We start from the raw sequence: 26,511 nt of genomic DNA on the forward strand, positions 1-26,511 counted from the left end.
TAGGTTTGAAAAGTGATGAAAGTGGCTTTATTTGATTCATTGTGTAGGAAAATGTCAAGAAGGTGAAACACAGAGCGCGGTGGCACAGTTTTTAGCTTAAAACAAAGAAGAGAGTCCTAAAAATACCTTGAAATACGCCATCAAAGGCAAACTGAGGTGGAATACGAAGCGTCCCCTGGCGACAAAATGCTAGTATTGTGTGTGTGTGTGTGTGTGTGTGTGTGTGTGTGTGTGTGTGTGTGTGTGTGTGTATATATATAGTATATCTTTAAGAAGACACTGTAATGAATGCCAACAATATTTTTATTAGTAGACTTTCCCCCATCCTTGAACCTACTGAACAGTATAGATAAGACCCCTTACAGTCCTGCACCTCAAAATAAAAACATCTGGCACAATGCTCTGTCCAAAAACTGTTTAAATACTATAAAAATATAAATCAATTGCACAAAATAATATGCCATTTTGCTTGTGATTACTTCTGTACAACACATGTATACATTTATAACATTAACGCAAAGAGAAACAAGATTCAAACAGCTTTTTTCATCATTTGTTTTTTTTTTCATCATAAAGGCATTAGGGATGTAACTGGAGGAGACTGAACACGCACTCATTAGACCATTGCTTTTGATCAACTACCCAACTAACCCATTTTACTAGTTTAGTGTGATGGAAAACGTATACACTGTTCGTGTGTAAACATCCTGGTGTCCCAGTTTGAATGTGTTCAACCCTTAAACCCTTCAGTGACTGTCCATGTTGAGTGATGATGTGTGATTCACTAGATTTTAGATTCCACCTGTGATTTTTGAGCAGCCACACATCTTTGGAAACAGAAAAGAGCCAATCAGTCAAACAAACATCAATAGCTACCGGAACAGTGTTGGCATTTAGTCCTGATCAGATCCTCTGCTCAGATTTGGCAAAATTGAAATACAAAATATAAAAATGAAAAAATTGGGGAAAGCTCAGTTTATAAATAATACTCTTATGTATTCCAAAAACTAGTCCAGGCACTATTTTTAAACCAGAAAGAGTTGTGACAAAGGGATCAGTGCACTACAAACTTTTTCTGTTGACTGAAGTCACCTACGGAATCAGCATTTAGATGAACGAGATTAGTTGGCTGTGTGTGATGGGAATGTAGAAGTATGAAACATGCATATTTGGGAAAAACTTGCATAGAGTTGGAGCTGCAAACTCACACCCACAACGCAAGGATGGAAACAGGATTCCTGGAAATGAGTTTTCTTTTTAAATTACAATTTGTGTACATTTTTATGTATGTTGCAGATGTTTTGTATTTATTTAATCATAATTTTTACAAATAAGGAGTTTTTTTCCATATTTGCACCAAATTAAAACGGTTGTCGCCTTTCCATAACTAAACTCCTTATAACGGGGAAAACCAATTAAAAAACATTCTTAGATTGCTTTATTTATTTATTTTTAACTTTTATTCTAATGATTTGTTTTGTTTAATTTCAGCAAAAATAACAATTTTCTTTTAAAATGGTAAAAATGGTAAATGGAACCCCCCAAGGCGCTTTACAACACAGTCATTCACCCATTCACACACTGGTGGTGATGAGTTACGATGTAGCCACAGCTGCCCTGGGACGCACTGACAGAGGCGAGGCTGCCGAGCACTGGCGCCACCGGTCCCTCCGACCACCACCAACAGGCAACGTGGGTTAAGTGTCTTGCCCAAGGACACAGCGACAGACTGAGAGGGTCTCGAACCTACAACCTTCCGATTATGGGGCGAGCACTTAACGCCTGTGCCACCGTCGCCCACCTTTTACTGGTTTCTGAACATCAACCTGCAACATAGAAACCACGCATGTCCCATTATTTCAGCAGACATTCTGGGTGTTGTAATCCAAGACACGGATGAGACGACTCCACCCAAGGCACAAAGAGAAAGACATGTACAGAAGCTGGAGACAGACTAAAGTAGAACACTTCTACAATCATTGAGGATTATTTTTTATATTTTACATCTCAGATGTTTTATTTGTGATTTTTCTTTCCTGAAAGTTGTTTTTTTTTTGTTAAAACAACTCATTTTAACCTCTAGAACTGAACTCTATGACCGAGTTCACTCATTTAATTCAACATTCATGTTACATCGAATTACAACCACATGAAAATACGCCCCCCCCCCCCAATCATGCAATAATGCTTTATATACCTCGAATATTTTAGGGAAATAACCCCTTAATTGTCACAACTGTGATTAATATAACCTTAAATACATCTACATGATAGACTGGATGGAATTTCTTCCCTTTTTTGGACTTTTAACAAAGATTAATTTAATACAACTTGTTCCAATCTGAACTAAAATGACATCCTGGCAACAGTTTCAACTTAAGAAATGACATTTAGTCAAGAAATTAGCTTAAAGAAATGAATTTAAGTGATTTGTCTGAGGAAACATCAAGTTTTAAGTTTTTTTTTTAACCAGATTAACATTTGTTCTCAGATCTTGTAATCAGAATAACCCAAGCTGGAGTCGTGAGTCAGAACTATTTTACAAGCAACATTTTTAGTTAAACTAATGTTTTTTTCTATTATTATTATTTTAAGACACATTAGAGCTCTGTGAGTTGTGCTGCTTCTAATAAACCGAGTGTTATGCTGTTTTAGGGTTATTTAACGCTGAGGTTACAGTGTACATTTGTTCCTTCCAGACTAAAATCTTTACATTTGTAGATTTTTTTAAGTGTTTCAAGTCCCTTAATGTTTCCAAAGAGAAGGAAAAAAATGTTTCCACAAGATCCGCCTTCAGTCAAAGGAAAGTTCACATCCCTGATTTCCTTGATGACGGAGTTTCAGATCCACACATCCTCCATCATGCGGTGCATTTTGTTTTCGTTAAGATTGTTCTCACTCACATTTATTCATTCATGAGTCACAAGCAACCATCTGGAGGTTTGCCAGATCCGAGGAAAACAAAAAGTTTGATTTCAAAGTTGTTGGATATTCTAATGTAGGAGCCTGGAGGGTCGGTCTGGAACCATATTGTGCTCTGTGTAGTGCTGGGGCAGAGAGAACAGTCAGCTGTTGGGGAAAGAAATACACAAGATGTCAACATTAAGACCGAAGAGACACTTTGGTTTCTTTTTGACTCTTCCCAATAAGTCGCAGGAGTGTTCCAGACAACGACGAGATGGGAGATGGGAGAAAATGGCTGCTGTATGAATTTCTCTCTGCATGGTGACTGACTGGAGGCATTTGGGGTTCTCAGTAGATGTCGGGCAGGTTCTGGTAGTTCCTGTCGAAGTAGCCGCCGGTGTAGATCCACTCCTCGGAGTTGGTGTATGGGTTTGTGCCCTTCTGGAACCACCTAAAATACAAACAAGTTACAGGTTTTGGGGTGTTTTTTAGCCATTTTGCTTGTGTTCCTGTGCACAAGTTATAAATAATCATCATCGTACCCGCTGTGGATAGTTTGGTCATTTTGGCAGAAAATTTGCTCTCTGGCTAGACTTGACCTTTGCTCATATCAGGGTCGGCAGTGGCCCAGGATGTAGAGCGGGTTCGTTGCTTCGATCCAAGCTCAATCCGAGACACTTTACCTGTCTTGCACATGTTTGTGGTGGCCGATGGTGCAAAACAGCAACCTCACCTGTGGCTATGATGTACAGACTCTCTGTAAAGTGTTTTGGGTGAGGGCTGAACAATCTACTGTTTTCTGCCCGTAACTGCGATTTCAGACCACACAATCATGTGATCATCAAAGCTGCGTTTTTTTGGCAACGCTCCTGGCTGACCCTAGAAGAACCGTAGCTGTAGCAACAAGCTTTTGCTCTGGAGGTCGTTCTAGCCACTCTCCATTGTGGGCCTCGGGAGGTCTACCATTGGCCCAAACAGTTTTGTGTCTTGCCAATCGCATTGTTGGGCGAGCTGCAGCGAAGAAAAACTACACCGATGACATCGGTTCAGGAACGGCGCTGGCTTGAAACGGCTTTGGCAACAACTTTGGACGACGTAGAGTTGGGCTTTTCTTTGAGACGTGAGCAGATAAAGGCACTGAAGACATATTTACTACTTCAACGGTGTATGGCGTACTGTCCCGTTGACCAATCTCCGTAGCGATGAATACATCACTCTTCAGTGCTCTGATTGGTCCTAGCCTTGTCTAACTGTGTACTCAGGCGGTTTGAAAGACCACCGTATATTTCGCCCAATGGCCCGGTTGTTCAATGGTTCCTGGCCAGATTAGATATTTACATAAATATGATGGTTTGCCAGGCTAGACTGACCCAGGATCCGTTGTTTCAACCATTATACACATCCAGGGTTTTCTCCAGGTTTTAAACGTTTTAAGGCAACAAGCAGCAGCAGGGGTGAACGTGCGGCAGGAGCCTGACGCTTGAGCTGAGTGATGCATTCAGTTGTTTTTCCAGGGTTTGTTACTTTTAGTGGCGCTGCTACGGCCATCAATACCGCAACTGTGGTCGTCTTTTAGACGTCCCTCACACAGAAGTGATTCGTCAACTTCCTGAAACAGCGGGAAGGAAATTACCGTAATAACTCCATGCAGACTTGAAACCGTTCGAATTTTTCTGACGACACAAACTGTTGTGGAATCACGGTAATTCAAAGCCAGCACGTAAAATGTGTCTGTGTTCGACGCTGGAGCGTGTTTTTGTGAGAAACACGTCCAGTTCTGACCTTTAGACTTTATCCTTGCATTAGAGTCGTAACTCTTAGTTGTTGTGATGGCATGATGTCACTTCCTGTCAGGTTTATGAATGTTGCTGTACATTGTGATTACTGTGCTGAACCTTGATTTGAAGAAAATCGTTAATTTAATCTGAAATCGCAATTTCCAACAGGAAAATCACAATTCAGTCGTTTCCTAAAATCGTTCAACCCTACTTGGGTCCTTGAAAAGGACTTGATGAATCAAACCTAACTTTTGTTTTTCATTATTTTAAGCTGGAGACAGGAAGCTGGTTTGTGTGCCGGAGTAACTGAACGTTTTCTACCTTGTCCTCCACTCCTCGTCCCGCTTGGCTCTCTCCTTCCTGGCAGCTCTCTGTTTCTCCTCCAGTCTCTCTTTCTGCCTACTCGCCTCATCTGTAACAAAACAATTACACAATAACACAAGGAGGGCACGTTTAGTTGGAACAAATCAAAGAGATTTGCTTTAAAAAAAATGTCTCATCACATTTCGACGTGTTAAAATCTGGAAAAGGGACTTCACTAGAAAAATAAAATAACACAAGCGTCCAGCAGGTGGAGCTACAGTCTGAATATTACATGTTTGTAATTTGTGAAAAACAACTTAATGCTAGGGCTGTTGCGGTTGAGGAATTCCCCCTGCGGTGATTCAGGGTGGCTTAATATTGCGGTGTGCGATATTATTGCAGCCCTTTTTTATTGCAGTTCTATCTAAACATAATGTTTACACATTTAAAAAAGGTTAAAAATTGCCATGCCTTCTTTAATAACACTTTACTGAATGCAGATCAAAGGGCAGTAACAACACAGATCGCAGTAGCGTTTGTTTCTCTGACAGTCGGAGTCCGACTGAACTTAAAAACAACAAAATTCAGGAGAAGGTTAAACTTTTAAATGCAAATTTGGCTGCAGCATCTAACAAATAAGAAACAAGTCCCCATTTTGTTTAGTTGTTTAAAATCAAGCATAAAAAATTACATGTACCGTGCGCGCGCGCGCGCCGGGGGGCGGGCGCACTATCATTTTCACACACACGAATGACGGTGATTTATAGCTCGGTCACGTCCTTGTTACCTACAAGGAAAACCAGCATGTTAACTACGGTTTGAGAGAGGATCTGAGAGGGGTGGCAACATTTGCAGCAACACTGAAAACCCTCTCGGATGGTGCGCTCGTTGCACTAACACACACGTACTTGCGTGCGACTCTGGCGAGCAAAGGGAATCTTTCCCAGTTGTTGCTCCACCGTGTCACGGGGGTTTTCTTTAGGGTGAATGCATTCCTCCTGCAGGTAGCGAGTGAGCTCCAGCTCGGCTCAAACTCTCTTCGGGACGGCTGCAGAAGCAGTGCTTGTCCAGGACTTCAGCAGGTCTCCGAGCATTTATTTATTTATTTTTGCAGCTGGTGGCAGCTCTGACTCGGCCAAGGACTCTGGCTGCGCAGCAGCTGACGTACTGAAAACCAAAGTGCTCCCAAAGGAGCGAAGTAACGCTTCGTTTTGATACCAGTGCAGCCATCCTTCTCAACATGCATCATTGAGTTGAACCAAGTTCAGTAATCGCGGTGGCGCATGATGCAGCACGGTGGGTTTCTTCATATCGCGATATTTCATTTTTGCGGTTACCGCGACAGCCCTACTTAATGCCATTACGTTTTGTTTAGCAGAAACGTAGCATTCATCTTGTAATAGAGGAGATTATAAATAGCAGAATTAGCTTCAGGACTCTTGGGATAAAATTACCTATGTTTCCGTTCTCCATGGCTCTGATGTCAGGCCTGAAGCGACAGTCTGTGGGTGCCAAGATGGACTCCATGCCAGGCTCCAGCTCATTTAGAGACACCGCAAAGTTTGTAAAGTTATACATCTGAGGAGAATCCAGAAGGGCTTTTGAGTGTTTTCACTGACTTACAGGAAGCGTAACACACTATTGTGTGTTTATTTATGGTCCTATGTGTGTTTTTATGTTAATACCATAGCAGAGTGTGCGGGTCGGGACTCTATCCTCCACAACAAAGTGCTTCCTGGTACCACAGACACCGTCTCGAGGACTTCAGGCATATCGTCTGCTTCATCATTTTCCGTTTTCTCCGGTTCTCCCTGGAAGTTACAAAACTCTGTTTAAATATAAACAAAAGATCCAGAACCAAACCGGATCTCACTGAATGGAGTTCTTGTGACCTGGCTCTAAAAACAGTCACCACCCACAGAAGCATCAGTCTGTTTGATCCACTAAGTCAATAATGTTTCCTAAGTTTAACACAGATTCTGACTTTTTTATAGCACCCAGAAATCTACGCGAGCATTTTGTATGGAATAATATTTGTGCCAAAGGAATTAACCAAATAAATAGTCTTACACAAAATATACCAGAATAAAGCAACTAAAAGAAGCAACTGTTTGAATTTCAAAAGCTAACAAATCTCTTTAAAAACCAAATTAACCCCTTTTGCAAGTGAATAGTTATATCTGTTGGGGTGTAGGCAGCTCTGACCGAAAGAAAGAAAACAATCTTTTATATAGCGAGACAGGAGACTGGAAGAGACTGAACAAGTTAGTTAAAGCTAGCTCGATTCTGAGCTGCCCACTGAATTCAGTTGAGGAGACGTGGGAAAGATGACCTCCATCTTAAAAAAAAAACCTTGCTCCTTCGGAGGCAGACTGAGACATCCCAGATGTAACACAGAATGCTATCGTAGGTCATTCATCCCCTCTGTAGTAAGAGTGTATAACTCCTCAGTTTAACTGGTACTGGCATTATCCTGGTACACAATAACACCAATGCAACACTCAGTACATGTTCAATACTGGATTTACATAGTATGTCCGTGTCCCTTACAGTATGCTGCATGGTTTTGGAAACCAAGTTTTCATTTTTATTCGTGGTTTTTAGTGGTTGAAGGTTACAATACTAGATTACTGCCTACGTGTACATACACGCACCTTTGTTGTTAATTTTCTTCGAATGATTCTGTGTTTGTGCTGCTGTAACAAGTGAATTTCCCCACTCAACATAGTCTATTCTATTCTTTCCTACATTTAAAAACGAAGAATTTACATTTGACTCTTATTTCTTTGAGACTTCTTTTTTTGGTTCACTTAATTCTGCGTTACTTGGTTTATTTAGGGTTTTATTCTGAGGGGTGTGTTTTGATTCTGCCTACAGCCCTTTGCTTTTGTTTCTGTCTGAAAGAAAGGCCTAGTCCACACGTAGCGGGTTTTTTTTAAACGAATATCCGCCCCTCCAAAAACTTGCATCCACACCACCTCATTTAAAAAAAAAAACTCTGTCCACACGTACCCGGATAAATACGTTAAGGACATGCCAGACCTGTAGGTGGCAGTACTTCCCCCGTTCTTAACCTCGTCCTTCATCTGTGGTCTTCCGCAAGGAGCAGTAATTCCGCTTGCAAAAACAAACAAGCAAAAAGCGCTTGGACAATTGATAAAGCGAGCGCAGCTCTGAGGTCATCCATGATGTCGGCTAGTGTAAACACAGGTCGCACACGTGATGTCAGCATTTTTATGTCGCGGAAAGTGACGTTGCGGACCTTAAAACTCTGGTTTTGTCTGTCCACACGCAGACACCCAAAACGGAGAAAACACAGATCTTCACTTTGGCCGGAGTTTTTAAAAAACTCTGTTTTCATGTGAAAAAACTCCATTTTCGTGTGGATGACAGGCCAAAATGTAGCAAAATATCTACGTTTTGGCAGATCCCCGGCTACGTGTGGACAGGGCCAAAGTCTCATTAGACAGTATATTTTGTGTGGGATTGTACTTTTTTTGGGGGGGGGTTGGTCCTTTTGGCACAAATATTATCCCATACATTTGTTTTACCTGGATATGGGCACACAGAAAGCCGAGATTAAAATCAACATTATAGAACTGCAAAAATCAGTAAATAGCTCAGAATTTGACAGATCTCACATTCTTTTTGGTCTTATTGTCGCCTTTCTTCTCAGACTTCTTGTGGTCCTCGTAAGCCTGAGGGTCGACGCTCCACATGCACTCGGTCCACTTCCCGTAAATAGCACGGAGTTTCTTTTTGCTGGACAGATAAACCACAACGGCAGATGAGGAAATGGAAAAGTCTTCTAAAGGTAAAACAGTACAACTATAACTAACTTCCTGTTTTGGATGTATCCCTCCACTTTGTGCAACTCTTTTCCAAACATCCCGCAAGGCTTGAAATTCAACACGCACTTTTCTCCTGTTCTGTAGAACAAAAAAAGGGAGAACAGCTTGTTTCAAGAAAAACGTAGTTGTTTTCTACTTAATAAACATGATTTTGCTGAATTAACAATACACAAATACTAAAGACGAAATCCCAGTTTTGCGTTTGTATGTTTTTGGGTTCTAACCAATCAGTGCCACTGTGTGAATGAGACACACAGCGAGGTGGAGGCAAAGACAACAAGCTTTGTACAGCTTTTCTGGACAAATACGGGCTTTTAGATGGACTGTTTGTCTGAGAAAGCAGAAAATAAACAAAGTCCAATCTCAAATACCAGCGTAAACAAAGGCTGTGCTCAAGCTTCATCCCTGTTGATTAGGTCCAGACATATGGGGTCTCATTAAAACATGCTGAAGCCATTTGGCTCTAAACTTACACGTGTCTGTGCCAATTATAAATCCGTTATTTATTGTGATATAGTTCTATTTGGTTACAAAAGCTCTCAAGCACGTACCTGTGGTTGACTATTTCCACCGTGCCGTACTGTTCAATCCACAGTTTGCCCAGGATGATGTTATGTACACAGCAGTAAGGGTTGCTCCACGTGTACGCCTCATTGTGTCTGAAGGACAGAACAGGAAGACGTAATATGATAAAAGGGTGTACGAAGAGGTAGACGGAATAAGTTTAGTGGAACAAATGATGAGGTGTGGCTCACTTGAGTAGCTCTAGAGTGATTGTTCCTTTGGGCTCAGCTTCAACACTTTTGCCCCAGAACTTGAGTTTTGGGTAGATGGAGCCATGGAAGATGAAGTCCCCGGAAAGGCTCTCTGCATGGAAGGCACTGACTGGAGGATGATGGGATACCTGCTCGGATATCAGACGGAAACCCTGGTCCTCTCTGTGCAAGAGAAGGAGCTTAACTTAAAACAGGAGCAATGTCAACAAAATGGTAGCGAGAGAGGAGAGAGAGAGAATGAGGAGGAACAGAAAAATGGAGACAGAGAAAGAAAGAAAGAAAGAAAGAAAGAAAGAAAAAAGAAAGAAAAATGGAAAGAAAGAAAGAAAGAAAGAAAAAGAAAGAAAGAAAGAAAGAAAGAAAGAAAGAAAGAAAGAAAGAAAGAAAAAAAGAAAGAAAGAAAGAAAGAAAAAGAAAGAAAGAAAGAAAGAAAGATGGAAAGAAAGAAAGATAGAAAGAAAGATGGAAAGAAAGAAAGATGGAAAGAAAGAAAGATGGAAAGAAAGAAAAAGAAAGAAAGATGGAAAGATGGAAAGAAAGAAAGAAAGAAAGAAAGAAAGAAAGAAAGGAGTACCTGACGAGTTCATAGGTCTCTCCTAGCAGTGGGTTGAAGGGTTTTCCAGTCCTGTCCCACTGAGATGCAACTGCTGACACAGCAAAAGCAGCGACTGCCTAAAATAACACAAACTGCATTAGCATTAGCCATGAACCCATGTGAAAATTTGGGCCAATAGAGATTTCTGATATCGATACTGCTGTCATGGCCGACAACCCCCATATACAGACATTATTTCTATTTTCTATACCCCTACCCTTTGGACATATTGCAACAGTGACAGTGGATCGATGTGTGTGGCTGAACTTTGGAGCAAAAGTCATGTAAGTGAAATCAAGCGTGCGTGCGTGTGTGTGTGTTTCCCTGACCTGCATGCGCTCTAGGGAGTTGGACAGCGAGCAGGCTCTGTTGATGAGGTAAGTGTGTTCCATGTATTCTGAGATCCTCTGCAGAAAGCTCAGGGGTTCATTGAAGACGATGGGCATTGTGATCTTGGACAATTCCTGGAAAAATAGAAAACATGAATCATGTTGAGTAAAATCATTTAACTCATTTAGACTCAACTCATCCACTGGCTAGCAGAACTTTCCTCATAAGTCTGTATTTTGATTATTAATGTTAATGGGAAAAGAGGATATTTTACCAATATTGATCATTTCAGATTAAAAACCACGGTTTCTAGGAAGAAAGGCTAGATCTTGGACAATCTGTTAAAGGTAGGGTAGATGATCACGGAAAAAGCCGTTCAAGCGAGCTACGTTTAAAAATAAAACAAGGTGAAGGTCCCGCCCCCTTTCTTCAGGCAGTTGGCAGTCAACTACTGAGCAGCTCACATGTGAAACACATTTTCCGTTCTCCCGATTTCAGTAATGGCGGCGCTCGACTGAATTTGAGAGGAGGCGGGGCTATAGCGGCGTTGCGCTGCGCTGTACATCCTGCCGTTGTGACGACATCAAGGCCAGAACACAAGATCTCGTTTTGGAGTGCGCGTGCTCGTGGGCTGGTTGATGAAGCCAAGAGTTAAAAAAACGATCAAATGTTAAATATCAGCTTCCCAGCCAGTGAAAATCATTAAGAAGCCATTATATACATTTTTTAAAGTGGAAAAGTGAAACTTTCAGCTGATGACTCCTTTAAGATTTGAACTTTGTGTTCATAATCTGAGTTAATAAACTCGTCTTGATGATTTAAAACCAACTTGGCCTTACCAGTCCGATACATTTTTTCAGGATGCTCCAGACACTGACAGTGTTTCTAGAAAACATGGGCGCCGGTAAAGAGGACCTAAAATGGCAGAAAAGCAAAAACACATGGCTTAAAGAAGAACAAAATGCTGCAAAGAGATCAAAGAAAACCATTCATCCCGAACTTTACAATAACTAACGACAACAACAACAACAACACACCTGCTTGGGGAGGTTGGGCGGGGGGTTCTTACTTTACGTGATGTCACAAAAACAAGTAAAAGCCTAAATACATGCCCAAATCACAGCTTAATTAATTCTTTACTCTTGTTCCTTTCAGACTAATATTTAACAAATATAGTTAATTACAGCTTAAGGAATGATTTCATTCACAGTGACCCTGATTTGTCTTACGGGAAAAAGACCAAAGCAAGAATAAATACCAATAACAAGCTGAATTTAAAGGAAATCGGTCCTGATTTGAAATTTGGTTTTGGGTTTTTTCAGAACATAATCCAGACACACAACAGAAGGAATGTGGTGCAGGAATGCCGTTGTACCTGTGCTTCTTAATACCGTTCTCATGTCGTACGGATCCATTGTTTTTCTGAGTGCTGCAATCAAAACCCTTTGCATCTTTGAAACTGGCCTCCGACAAGCCTTCGTATGACTCATCTGAATCCAGGCCTGCAAGAAGAGACGAGAAAAAATAGATAAATGACACCATTTTATCACACGTCACACAGTCCACGCTCTGTGCAAATATGGAAATAAACTTTAAAGAGTGTCGATGCAAAAATGGAGAATCCTGTTGCATGCAGGCGGTGGTTAGGGTTTTATCTGCAGATCTAGACTTGTTTTAAAATACAAACTGTTTTGCATCAGCAACATTTTGGCTCAATTTGAATAACACTTTTCTTTGTCGTCTCAAAGTGTTCACATTAAATTCATAATAAATAAAACTTAAGTACAGCTCTCCGAAAAGCCGATAAATAGAAAATCCTTTTACAGGAGAATAGTATTTAAAATTTCTATTTCATTCATTCTGTGAGAATTCAATTCAGTTCAAGTTTATTTATATAGCGCAAAATCACAACAAGAGTCGTCTCAAGGCACTTCACATAATAAACATTCCAATACAGGCCAGTTTGTTAAGCCAATCAGATAAAAGTGTCCTATATAAGCAATCCAGCAGATTGCATCAAGTCACTGACTAGTGTCAGTGACTTTACAGCAATCCTCATACTAAGCAAGCATTTAGCAACAGTGGAGAGGAAAACTCCCTTTTAACAGGAAAACTCCAGAGGATCCTAGCTCAGTATAAGCAGCCATCCACCACGACTCACTGGGGATCGAGAAGACACACACACACACATTCACACACACACACACAACATATTTACCAAGTAGTGTTTCTATGGTTACGTTGTGATGTCTTAGTAAATATTCTTTTTGGTGAGACATAAACTTTATTGTATTTATCCTAGTGAATCTATAATTAAACGGGTAAACTAGTAGTAGCACATTCAACGTCAAGGAAAGTAAAGTGTTATTATCAGGAGAGGGAGAATGTTTAAGTGGTTAGCAACAGTGTTCAAGCCGATGTCAGGTCAGAAGTCAGGTTTCCTGGAATACACTTGAAGTAGCAGTAACCGCTGATCTGCTCTAAGCCCTAAATTATGTGGTTGGGTAGGGCTGAGAAAGTACAAAGTACGGCCTCAACCTTGGCCTAAAAATAAACCTGAGTTTCACCTTTCAGTAATAGTTCAACAAGGTGTGTATTCTTTAAATGTCAACCCAGCTTGAGTCACTTAGGCCTCCTTAATCATTTTAAGCTGCACACTCAGGTGGAAGAGCAAATGCGTGTGATGGGAAAAAGCATATTTGAACAACCATTAACTCATTGAATGTCATTTGCATTTTTTTTTACTGTGTGGGCGTCGGAACGAGCCCCCGCACCACGAGAGCAAACATCTCAGCCCTAAAGCCGATCTTCATCCGAGTACGTTACACGTCACGTGATCAGGAAGCAGAAAATCCATGTGTTAGATCATTTTGGGCCGCTACTGTAATAAAAAGTGAGGAGCTAACCGGAAAAGCTTCTGCCAATCACAATTCAACGGAACGCGCAGATTCTTCCTGATGTAAGGTGAGTCTACTCTTTGTTTTGGTAGTTTTAGCATTGACATCATCCCAGCGCGCAACGTTCTGTCACTCTTAAAAAAACTGTGAAAACGCTGAAAAACGCTGGCAGCGAAGGGCTTTTCTGATCAGGAAACGGCTGGCAGTGAATGAGTTAAACCATGGACGTAATTTTCACTTTAGAAGTGGGGGGACGGGGGGGGGGGGGGTATATCTTTACAGTATGATCTAATGGGAAACAGGCTTCAACACAAACGGTTGTTTTCCGCTTGGTCCTAGAGCTCAACTAGTGTCAATTTAACATAGCGTAATATTGTTTTTGGATGGTAAAAAGTGCAGGGGTCAAAACTTGAATTTGAAAAAAGTGGGGGGGGACATGTCCCCCCTGTCCCCCCCCCCCCAAATTACGTCCATGAGTTAAACATAAAAATTAAAATTAAAACTACAACTGAAATCAGATGTTGACCCCAACGCGCGCACACACCTAACGATGGCGTATCAACCCAGACTTCACCTGTTTTATTTTATTAGTGATCAGAAAAGTCTCAATCAGACAAAAATACTTGTAATAATACCAGATTACCATTGAAAACCTGGTTTTGCCTCAAGATAAGGAGAAAGCTTTTACTAAAGACCTTATCAGAACCCTTGCTCTCCAATAAGGCGCCAGCCAGAGGAGGGCAGCCTGGCCTGGCCTCAGAACGATGATTCTGCAGCAAATACACCACATACTAGATTTTTTTGGTCCAAAAAAATAAACTTTCTAAGAAGAACATAGATCGTGAAGCTAACCCGTGTGAACACACATAGAATAAAGTAACTACTGGGCCCGTGAAGCCTTATTCTGGCAGGAGTTTTGCTAGAAATGTTCTGGTAGGTAACATTTATTCTTTGCTGAACACTCAAGAAGAAAATACACATCAGATTACCAACGCCTCGGGTCCTTTCCACCTGTGGAAAGACGGCATTGTTAGAAAGTCAACAGGAAGAGCGCCTTTACCTGTGACGGCGTCGTAAAACTCGTCCTCATTGCTCATCTTCTATCGTCCACTCTACGCAGCTGTTCAAAACCAGATTTTCAGCTTCTAGCACATGTTTCCTTTGGTGATGCTCCCACAGACTTCTTCTGAAGGGAGAGTTGTCAGGGACAGCTCCTCTGGGAGGTCACTGGTGGGGAAAAAACATGCACCTCTTCTTAGAGATCAAGGCGGCTTCCCAAAGGTATGCCTAGCAGACGGAGCGACGGGAAAAGAACGACACCGGTGGATTCAAGTCAAGAGAAATCTGCTTCACAGCTGATGGAACGTCCACGTCTGTAATTTGAGTCTAAATTCTTTGGCTGCGGTGACTGAGGCCACTTAGTCACCTGTAGAAACAAGAACAAAAGCGTTGAGCCAAAACTAAGTAAGTATATGTTGCTATGCAGGATTTCATCAGACACAAACAGCTAAAGGTTATTCTCAAATGTGAGTTTGTGCAACAATCATGGGCTAAAGAGTGCAGAGAGCTTTTTTTAGAACAGTATAACCCAGACTGCACTGTCAGAAGTATTTCTTTGGTCCATGGTCTCCACTGGAATCAGCAGATCTATCAAGTACAAACAAGCCAACGGAAAAAAACGGATGCTAAAACACACCAATATGATGAACCACTAGAGGATGCTTATGTTTTAACCCAGTTACTCAATGCGTGGCTCCTTCACCACCACATTCCTCAATGACACTGACTATGTTTACATGCAGCCAATATCCGGGTTATGATCGGGTTAAGGTCGGTATTCAGGTTTCTGAGTTGATCAGAATAACCCGTTTACAAGCATAAATAGAAAGAGTTACCCCTAACTTGCATAACCCGATTTAAATGCGGAAGTTGGGGTAGCGTCAGGACGTATGGACTAGGTCCAGACGCAATATGCATCATTTCCGGTTATTCTTGTTCCGGTATCCGTGAAAACAGCAACATGTTTCCCAGTTCGGAAGAGATAGCGACCGCGTTTGTTTGTGCTTTAGTTTCTTCGTCACTCCAAAAGTGTGGTGCTGTGCCGCGACTCGCCATGTTGCTCCCAACTTGTTGTTTACTTCCGGTGTTCTGGCGCATACAAGACGTCTCGCTCCTCAAAAGACCAAGATTCCTTGCGAACAGAGCATGCGCAGAACACACACTTTGATGGGGATATCCCGATATGCGTTTACACGACCAAACATTCGGGTTAGAAAAGGGTTACCCCAGGTGTAGTAACTGGGTTTTTAAAAACCCGGTTATGAGCATATCCGGGTTTTTGGCGGTGTTTACAAGGACCTGCGGAACCGGGTTATTGTGAATATTCGGGTTTTAAAAGGGTTACTGGCTGCATGTAAACGCACTCACAATTTCCTGGGGAGACGTATGTGCCATTTCTCACACCACTGTAATCTACATCTGATCTTACTACAAGGAAACTGATTTAGCCGCCAGCGTTAGTATGACTGAGCAAACCCAGCACATGTAGATTGAAACGTCAACTCTTCTGCTTTCTTATGAAGAAATCAAATAGTTTGGGAACCGGATCCTCTAACTTATCCCCGAATGACCCTGATCTTCTTGGTTGTTTACAAATAAAACTGGGCAGACTTTTGTACAGAAGCGGTTTGCAAAATGGATGCAGAAAAAAAAAAACACCTGAGAAACACAATGTTTCGCTTCCATATTTTTGCTAGATTGCTAAGATAGTTTTTGTGTTTCTTGTTTTTTTTTATCAAAGTTTTAAAGTAAAAACATTTCTAAAGTTGCTGAAAAAGCATCTAATAATTTTAAAGCATTTGTTGAACCCTACAAAAAGTAAGACTGCTCATCTTATCAGCTAAAAAACAAAACAATGTCGAGAATCAACGTTAAAACACCGACTAAAATGATGACTGAACTACTGTCTAAACGTCGGCATTAGTAAATATGAACAAACCTGCCATCCTTTTTAAAACCAAGATATCTTTTCATTAAGTTGGTGGTAAAACAGCGATTCAGGGACCCAACCGTGATTGTTCCCTTTCCTTCCCTGGAACTCTCCCTTCTCTCCACAGAGCCCATGGATTTTACCTTTGCCTGAGATTGGTAACGCCTTCGGCACACTAGTGAACTTTGGCCTCAGCCTCCACGATCGATATGGCAAACAGAATGAATGACAAGCTGCTATTCTGAGAACTCACTCAGTGTGAACCCAAACATGGTTTTTGTTGCATTACTAAAAAAATCTGAGCCAATAAAAAAATGTAATAGCAAAATAATTTACACTTAATGATTCAAACAAACAGAAGTACGACGATGACATCAACTCTGACCTATAAAACAAAACGTACTCCTTGTGACCTCACAAGTACACAAACTACAGAGCTTCTATAGGTTAAATAAATACTACTAGATAGAAATAAAAATACTAGAATAAAAATAAGAGTGAATGTAAAAAAGCCAGTAGACAAAACACAGCGATTTCTAAGGTTGATCAACTTTTTCATATTTATATTTGTGCATCATTGCCTTGGGACTTTGTGTTCTGCCAGTATTGTTAATCAATTAAATAAAAGGAAGGTTGGCGATCAAAGATTTAAAAAGCTTTTATTGTGCAAACAAACTAATGTTTTTCACTACAGAGTCGTCAGTCAAGGCAGATCTTCGTTCCTGGAAAATGTGATGTCCTTCAGCTAAGAAGACGCCGATTCGGCCTCACGCTCCTAAAAACCCAGCGTAGATTAGCTCGATTCCCTGGGAAAGACCCAGAGAGACGTGCACGTTAAGGAGAACTGTTTCAACTGTTAGATTAGGACTAAGCCAATCATTTATTATACATTCTTAAAGTTTAACCAGCCAAATGTTTTTTATTCTATTTCTTCTTAAACATAAATGCTGCTTCCTAGAAATCCCACAGGTTTTAGAAAACTTTTTTTCATGGTTTTAAATGTTTTGTTTGTACTGGCACGGTAGCACGAGTGGACTTTGGCTGTACTTGTCAATGTTTCTACCTGACATGCTGCAAAATTACAGAACGGTGTCCCTAGGGGGGTCCTCCATCATAAGTAACCCAGTGTTGTCCAATCCGGTTCCTCCAGAAAAACTATCCTGCACGTTTCAGTTGTTTCCCTGCTCCAACAAACCTAATTTTATTGTTGAATGACCTGTTTGACCCATCCTTAAGTTCCACAGAAGCCTATAAGAAACACATCGAGTCAAATCCGATGTGCTTGAGCAGAATATCTAAACGTGCCCTCGAGGACCGAGGTTGAACACCATTAATGTAACTTGTTGGTTTTTAATGCATGATGTCTCAGTAAGACAGACGACACTTTAACCACTTAGTGAAATAAAGTTCCATACATCCATCGTCTTCCGCTTATCCTGGGTCGGATCGTGGGGGCAACAGCCTAGCCAGGGAGGCCCAGACTCCCCTCCCCCCAGCTACTTGGACCAGCTCCTTTGGGGAATCCCAAGGTGTTCCCTGGCCAGCTTAAGAGACATAGTCCCTCCAGCAGTCCTGGGTATTCCTTTAGGTCTATTCCCAGTTGGACGTGCCCAGAAAACCTCGTCGTCCAGGACGCATCCTATTCAGATGCCCGAGACAATTCAACAGGCTCCTCTAGATGTGAAGGAGCAGCGAGTCTACTCTGAGCCCCTCCCTGATGAATGAGCTTCTCACCCTACCTCTCAGGGAGAGCCCAGACACCCTGCAGAGAAAACTCATTTCGACCGCCTGTGTCGGCAAAATCATTCTTTTGGTCAGCTCGTGACCATAGATGAGGGTTGGAACGTAGATCGACCGGTAAATCGTGAGCTTCGACTTTCCCAACTCAAGATCCGAGTAATAACACGTCCCTACTGGAAGGGTTACAAACAAACACTAAGATGATAAATACTTATTTAGGGCACTAAAGCCTTCAAGAGTGGTATTTTACTGACAATTAGGTCACACTTAGTCAATTTCTGATGAAACTGTTCTGTGTATACGCCATCCTACTTGAACCAAACATGACTGAAGGTTTTTGAGTTAAAGTCAGAAGAAAATGTGCTTTTGAGCAACAACGCTGGAGCCCAAACACCACATGGCAGTAAGTGTATCTGTGAAAATAAAACAAACCTGGCTGACAATCAGGTTTGCATGTGTTCCAGTTATCCCGGTTACCCCAACATCTATTCATCACTCAAACTTTATCACAGCAGGATGCACTCCAAACTCAAACAGCCTAATTATATTACAGAAAATGAAGCTGGCATGATTCCTCACTGACAAACGCATTAATGTTATAATCTGACATTGTTTCAATTGTGAAATCCCTGCAAAATTAAAATTAATGCAACTGTTCACCTAGATTATTTCATTAATGTGATGAATAACTGATCTTGACAGTAAATGTATTCATATTTCCTGAAGCACCCTCTTTTATGGGAAAATACATTTCCACAGACAATTTGAGACTCTGGAGTCCAGCCTGCAAATGTAATAAAGTCATCTAACCTCCCAAGATACTGAATGTATTCCATTACTTGAAGCTTTTAAAGGATTACTTTTTCCATACAATCTTTCATTTTTACGTCATTTTCATAATGATTTTTTTATATAATCAAAAAAGAAATCTTAAGAAACACTTGAAAACAGATAAAAACTGCTTTAACTTGAGGTAGTAAAACCAAATCTCACTCACACACACACACACACACACACACACACAAAGCCAATGCAAGGACAAGCTATCTGATTGGCTGTGGACACTCGGCTCATGTCTCTCGCTCTCCCACAGAAGCCTGTCAACCGTTACATAATAGTGAGACAATATAGCACCATGCATGCATGACCAATCAATCAATCAAAGCTTTATTTATAATAGCTTGATAGTCAATAATATTGACAATTGCTCTCCTCCATATTTAGAGGAGGGGGAGGAGTTATCAAGATAACTCAATTCTGAGTTTTTGTTAATCACGTGCACAGATTAAATAAACATGTATTTAAATGTGAAAACTATACAGACCAAGGCAAACCTTTCCATCCCTGTCCCCTCTGTCCTGAGTGGTGCATCTTTTCAAATGCAGGAGAAAACACCCAGCCCAAAGACCTCAACTGGAGACATGGCCATAGGATGGATGGTGCCACCAGCCATTAGCTTGGTCATTCTAAAAGCAAATAAGGTCAGTCTGGCCACAGAAAATACTATGTTGATGTAAGTTTAAACCTTTTTTTTGTGTGATTAGACCAAGAAAAGTTTATTTTGCTATTCATGTTTTTTTTTTTTTTACTTTTAGGTTTGTGCATAGTTCAGTTAGTCAGCGCTGACAGGAAGTTGGCAGATTGGAATGTCTGAATATAACTTTTTCCACTTCCGATACGACACCGATATCGCAGCCTTCGGTATTGACCGATACCAATATCAATCAGATACGACATAAGCACAATCATATATACTTTTACCTATTTCATAGTGTGGAATGTATGAAAGGTTTGATTAAGTGATATTTCCGAATCAGTTAAAAAAAAGCTGCCAACAGTAAGTATGAAAACAATACTTTTTTTAAACCATTGTTTGCATAAATGTAAACCTTAAACATAATGTATAACAAATTAATTAAAAAATTTGTAAAAAAAAATTAAAAGACTCTGAAAAATATTTTAACAAAAAAAACAAAAGGTATCTTTTTAAAGTTTGGTAGGAATTGCTGAGGGCAGGGACGTAAGAGAAAAATAAATAAAACACAATATTGTCCATTTACCAACCGCTACAAGATGAATGTCCTAAGTTTCAATTCCACACACTGGAAAAATCCTCATGCACGGTTTTTTGATGCTGCATGAGGTTGGACGTATTAAACTTTCCTGGTTCTGGTCCACCACGGGAAACTTGTGCATGGCAAATGTTGCACTGAGCCACAATGTCTTTTATGGACTTGAACAAAAAATGCTGCATCTGGTTGCTGCTGGATAGAACAGCTGGAATGAAATTTAAAACGGAACAGATTGATTATATCTGAGATTTTTGATGCAGTCCGATAGAATCCGATACATTGTTTGTGGGCCGATGTCGAATTACTTCCGATATCAATATCGGAACGGGACATCCCCATTAGCAGATATCTCGTCTCATGAGCTGAATGTTCACCAGTTCATCCTCTTCTTCCTCACTAGCTTCTTTCATGCAGGATCCTGTGACTACTTTTTCTTTTTCTTCCCATTTTTAATCAAAAATTTTCCTTTCTTCCCATTTATGAAATTATTTTTATTTGTTTTTGTGAAGCGTCTCTGTGGCTTTTGGTATTATGATTCATCACATCACCCTATTCTTGTGGACACACACCCCTAATACAAATATAAAGTTGGTTCTCGCATGATTCTTGGAAGAAGTATCACAGCTTAAATAAAGTCCAAATCAACACCAATTTATTTTCTATTCATGCTGATGATCCTTAGCAAGCAACGACTCAAACCTAAAAATGATGAGCGAATAAATCTGATGATATAAATTTTATTCACCCTACCTACTGATTCTTGCTGTGCCCGATAGTCAAACATGACAGAGAAGGGAGAGTCGAGGTGGAACACACCAGCAGACTGGAGCCATTACAGTGCAACACAAAGACTAGTACTAACAGAGAACACACACCTTCACATTTCTGGTTACACACGTCTGGGTGACACACCTGTATGAAACTATATACTTAAAGTAGAATTCTCACAATTTAGCTTGAAAAACGTGATGTAGAAGTAGAACAGAAAAAATTAATACACTAATGGACAATAAATTATAATGTTACTAAAGCACAGATTTATACGTTGCCGTTTTAAGACAAATCTAGGACTGTAAACCTGTGTAAACCAGCGCGTGGGGGAAAAAAACACTTCTAAAATTCATTTTCTACATTTCAAATTTCAACAAAGCTGACCAAACGAGGTGAGAAGTCCCGGCTAGCTCACTGGAGCCAAACAGATTCAACTATATACTTCTATTTATTTATTTTGGAAGGTGGCTAAAGGTTTGACAAAGAACTTGCAGACGTGCAAGTTATTAGCATCATGCAAACTGTTAAATGTAAAAAATATGTTTGAAGAAATAACGTGCAGTTGCTTTCTGAACTTTAGCTGCTAAATGTTTCACAACGATTACATAAAAGCTGAGATCTCAGATTCTTGTTTTCATTTTCACCTTTGAACCTTTTCCACCTTTCCAACATAATAGCAGAACAAAACGCGAGTAAAATAAAGCATTAGCTGCTGTCTCATGTAGAAAATGTATGTTAAAGGTGACTCTAACCCTTACCCAACAAATGCAGGTGCATTTGGAATAGCATACGACAAAAGTGTGAGGGAGTTAAGGAACAGGGCCAGACCGATATATCGGCCGGCCGATATCATCGGTCGATATTGGGGTCATTAACAGTATCGGCTATCAGCCAAAAAGACTGGATATATGGCCGATATTGCGCTATCTATCCAGCAGACGCACGCCAGCTTTATGAACTCATGTTGTGTGGCTCCACCCCTCGGGGGTATACGCATAACAGCTGTAATTAAAGTGCAAAGTGAGTGTATGAACACAAATTATTGTTTTGGAACTTTTTTTTTATTTATTCTTATTTATGTTTCTTATGTGCAATTATTTCCTGTCAAGGGTGAATGAGTTCACCAAGTTAACTTCCACAGAGTGTTACTTTGTTACAAAGCACAAGTACTACGTTTTATTTATTGCTGCATTTTTCTTATTTTCATATTCTTATAGGGATCTTCTGCCCCTAAACTTGTGTGTTTTGTTAGATTCCCCAGAGTTAGCGAAGTCAGAACCAACATTTTGTAACCGGTTGTTTTAGCATAAACCAATGGAAGGGAAGGCTTGCATTCACCTACATAAAAAAAACACTACAATGTATGTGAATTCAATTGCATTGTTTTATGCTAAACTAAGAAAACCAACTGCTGCCAGATCACATTGGGCTGGTAATAAAATGCTTTTTCTGACTTGTCTAACTCTGGGGAATCTTAACAAGACACAATTTTACTGAGCGGTGGAATATTCCTTTAAGTTAAAATGTATTTGTGGAAACCACAGTTTACAAGAATAAAACTTGAAATGTTAGATTTATGCTGTGACTGAGTTTGTGAGTTCTGCTGTTTTTGAGATCTGCTTAATAAATCTTATTTGCATTACTTGGAAACCCGAGTGAGTTATTGAGACAGTTTGGTGTGTAATAGAGAAATAAGTTAGCATCAAAAAGGCAGAGAATGCAGGGTTTAAGCTTAAGAAATTTTTGTATTTTTATTCCTTTTTTTTTGTGAGGGAGATTTATCGGCCATTATATCGGCCTTTGTTAAAAGTTTTATATCGGACCCAAAAAAGCATGTCGGTCGGGCCCTAATTAAGATCACCCAACCCCAGTCACAAGACCACTCGTGTCAGGAACATCCACTGACCACAGCAGTTCTGAAGCTGTGCTACCAGCTATGAAGACGTAGAACCTGAACCACTGACTTCATCACCGCCTGCACGCATGTCTGGAAATATTTAAATATAAAACAGCAAAAAAATAATAATAATACTTGAGAGCATGATGAGTGTGACTTTTTTTAATGTTGCCACCTGGGAATAAAATACTATCTGGTCCAGGGTGTGCTGCTGAGCGCACAGTTCTGTTCTCTCTCACTCACACGGAGCTTGCTATTCAGCATAGTGGGAATCAGCACGTTCCTGTGATACCTGCCAGAGCCGAGTTTGACTTTGAAACTGTACTCTGCATCTTACCCTGCAACTTCTAATGGTGTCCATCCTACAAACTAAATACAGCAACAGTCCTATATTTATATAAAACACATAAAAAATACTTTTATGATCAATACTGTTTACAATGAAGCCGTTATGTGACAGGTTTGTCTTCGGGTAGCTCTCTGATGGTCACGTCAACTTTTATAGATTTGTTTTTGTCTCGGAGACATGAGATTCAGGTCTTATCAACGTAGGACAAATAATTAATCACTCCACAATCACAATGCTTACTAACACAAACAGACCAATTAATAAAGAGAACAGTCAACTTGAACTGTTTTTCAAATGTACAGATTTCCAGAGAGCATTTAAGTCTGTTGAAAAGTCATCAGGTATCAGACCAGTCACCACCAAATCTTATATAAATGACTAGTTGAAATAAACACAATAAAGAACTGACAAAGCAAAAACTGTAAATGATTAATAATATGATCAATATTTAATAAGTCCCCATTACAACAGAACTGGGTAGTAATGGCAACATGCTAATATATCAACACAGCTTTGTTCTTGTGCTTGTCCTGGCTGACCATCATGCTTTGCTATGACAACAAGCCACTAAAAGCTACGTAAAATAATAGATCTGTTGTGTGTAAGAGAGGCTCTTTACTCTGTCATAAATTAAGCATACAGTAATATCTCCCGGTTGCTAGGACGGTTGCCTGGACCGGCATTAGCTCTAAATGATGGCTTATCCCAAAGGAGGTGCAAAATAAATGGAAACTGTATTTTGATAAGTGAGGGAAAGGAGGGACGAGTGAGTGTTATTGTATTAAACACCACTGTCAACAACATTAATAACGAAAATGTGCAACATCAATTCACATGATTACTAACGTTTGCATGCATTTGTCCTGCCGCTGTTGCAACAGCCCTCCTAGCAGTGTTGTTGCAACCTGGCTCTGGACATCTTTCAACATGCACATCCTGTTTGATTTCTTGTACAATCAGGCCTCAAATACATATATTGCAAAACAACTATCCTTTGACATGCACAAAAAACACGCACTTGACTAAGCAACCATTCAACTAATAAAGCCAGTCTCTAAACCATGTTTGTGGTAAGAAAACCTGCAATGTTTGTGCAAACTAATGCTCTTTTCAAATGGAGACCATCCCCATAGCAACTATGGAGGTAATTAGGCCACCTCAGGGAGGAAGACACATAACAAAAGGAAAGCAACTGTTATCCCTGAGAGAACGGTGTTGTCCTAACATAATAAAAAGTAAACTCATGTTTAGTACCAACAGCTATTAATTTAAATATAAAGAAACCTCTTTTTATTAAAGCCAGGTTAAAGGAAGGCTAATTATTAAAAACGTCCACATTTGTCGGCTAATAATGCTACATTACGTCTCCGTGGACATGTCTGGCACCACAGTCAGTGACCTACGGTACTCCAACTTTAGAAACAAAGAGAAACCTTTGTTTAGTTTCTTCTCTATGAGTCAGATGGTGATGTGGATGAAAGCAGGGTGAAGTCAAACAGGCAGGGGGACATTCCCACTATTTGCTAAGCACTTAAACATGACAAAGGTTTAAGCCATGCCTGAAATTGAGTGACGCTGTTTTGGGTGTACCTTGTTTTGACATTCCCATCTGACTTTTTCACCTTAAACTGTGTTTGGCTGTTTATATCTGGAGTTTAAATGTGTTCTATGTTGTAGCAGCTAATTAAAATACCACGATAAAGGACATAACTATAAAAATGTTAATTATTTCAGCTATCGAGCACGTTTAAATCTTAAACGATAACTGTAAACAGTCTAAAACTCCAAGGACCCTTAATGTGCTCCCGTAAAAGCTGTGTTCCATCATTAGCGCACTCTAAAAACTTGTTCACTTTTGCTAATCATAACTCAATTCTTTTCTGCGAATATTTGTTTTCAAGAGAGTCAGTGTGTTTTCTGACAAAACAGACATCAAGTTGGTGTTCAATATGACAGCAAATCTGGAAGTTTCTTGACAGATAGCATCACAGTTAGCGGACGGGCTACAAAAAGGTGGCTAACTAGCATGGCTAACAATCATTTTTAAAGACAAAATTTAGATCCGCGAAACCCAACACTAAACTACAGACCTGGCACTGAGCGGTAAAACATCTGTCAACTTACCGTGGGTGTGCTTGTAGAGTGAGATTTGGCAAGTCCAAAAGGATGGGCAGAATTATGAGTACCCTTGTCTTTACACAGCAGCGGAAGTCGCTGGCAGAGGGGGCGGAGACAATTGAATGATGGACACCTCCGCGGCCAATTAGGTGCGACATACAAAACATTCCGACTAAAACAATAATTAAATAAATAAATAATTGCTAACATTTAATAGATTTCAATCATTCTCCAACAAAAATCAAAGCAAGTGTTGATCTCCAAAACTTAAATTTAAACATATCCAGTTACACATAAAATTATAAGTTCAATGTTATTAAATATATTAAAGTTTATCTGTCCTGGTTGGAGTTGGCTGTCAGCATTAGCTAAAAAAAATTTTAATCAATATTATGACAGACTGTGATATATCGTGGAGTATACTTTCTGCTTGGAGCCCCGTAAACAAGAGAGAATGCCCTCCTCTTTTAAAATAGCTACTTTCGGATTATCTTTCTTAATGAAAAATACCATTACAATTGGGAAGGAGTGCATGCCTTTTTCGTTTAGTTGTATGTTTTTCAGTATTAATATAAAAACATTTTAAAATATGTTAAACTTCTTATTTTATAAGGAAAATGCCGTTCAATTCGAAATTTTATTGAGCCGTCCAATAAAGCTCGAGTTAGAATAGTAAAATATGGCATGAGCCAGAAAGGCAGTGCTGTGAATTATATAACGACCGAAATGGTGTGATGTGGAGAAAAGAAAGGAGAATAAAATATGGTCAGTGAGGACATGGGAGGAGGAATGGAACAAATGAATACTGGGGGTGGCTTCTGTTCAAGCTCTCAGTGGGACAGAGCGTCCCGCACAAACAAAGACACAATCATACCTCACTCACACACACACACACACACACAAAGAAGTTGATTGATGCTTTGGCATCGGCTTTACTGATAAATTAACAAGCTTGAAAGTTGCCTCTAAACACAAAATTATATCTGATTAAGCAAATCACTTTTATTTATTATGCAAATATTCAAATATGCAGAATTATTTTATTCCTCCTTGTTCCCCATCTGTAGTATTGCAGCTCAACACTAGGTGGAGGTAAAAGACTTCAAATAGATCTCTTATGCAGGTCTAGGTTCACATGCAT

At 40.1% G+C, this 26,511-nt stretch overlaps 1 protein-coding gene across 4 annotated transcripts; it reads right to left on the reverse strand.

Annotated features, from left to right (window-relative positions):
- Positions 1 to 285: 285 nt before the first annotated feature.
- LOC107390656 (oxysterol-binding protein-related protein 2) lies at positions 286 to 25,920 on the reverse strand. Of its 4 annotated transcripts, none has more exons than XM_015967485.3 (14): positions 25,377 to 25,920; positions 14,495 to 14,661; positions 11,913 to 12,039; positions 11,377 to 11,452; positions 10,537 to 10,671; positions 10,187 to 10,284; positions 9,592 to 9,774; positions 9,388 to 9,495; positions 8,825 to 8,914; positions 8,627 to 8,747; positions 6,671 to 6,796; positions 6,440 to 6,563; positions 5,004 to 5,094; positions 286 to 3,355 (listed from the first exon to the last, which is right to left on the reverse strand). In XM_015967485.3, the coding sequence occupies exons 2-14, from the start codon at positions 14,529 to 14,531 to the stop codon at positions 3,253 to 3,255; spliced, it is 1,419 nt and encodes a 472-aa protein (XP_015822971.3). In that variant the 5' UTR covers positions 14,532 to 14,661; positions 25,377 to 25,920; the 3' UTR covers positions 286 to 3,252. The 4 variants fall into 4 exon arrangements, with proteins under 4 accessions (XP_015822971.3, XP_015822969.3, XP_015822972.3 ...); XM_015967483.3 differs by having other exon boundaries at positions 14,495 to 14,860; XM_015967486.3 differs by lacking the exon at positions 25,377 to 25,920 and adding an exon at positions 16,433 to 19,389.
- Positions 25,921 to 26,511: the final 591 nt, after the last annotated feature.

Source organism: Nothobranchius furzeri, chromosome 15, assembly GCF_043380555.1.
Source record: "Nothobranchius furzeri strain GRZ-AD chromosome 15, NfurGRZ-RIMD1, whole genome shotgun sequence".
Lineage (NCBI taxonomy): Eukaryota > Metazoa > Chordata > Actinopteri > Cyprinodontiformes > Nothobranchiidae > Nothobranchius > Nothobranchius furzeri.

Coding starts and splice junctions, on each gene's coding strand:
- LOC107390656 (XM_015967485.3), bottom strand. CDS start 14,531: ATGAGCAATGAGGACGAGTTTTACGACGCCGTCACAG. Junction 10,285..10,536: donor ACTCCCTAGAGCGCATGCAG/GTCAGGGAAACA, acceptor GTGTTATTTTAG/GCAGTCGCTGCTTTTGCTGT. Junction 8,915..9,387: donor GTGGAAATAGTCAACCACAG/GTACGTGCTTGA, acceptor TTTGTTCTACAG/AACAGGAGAAAAGTGCGTGT.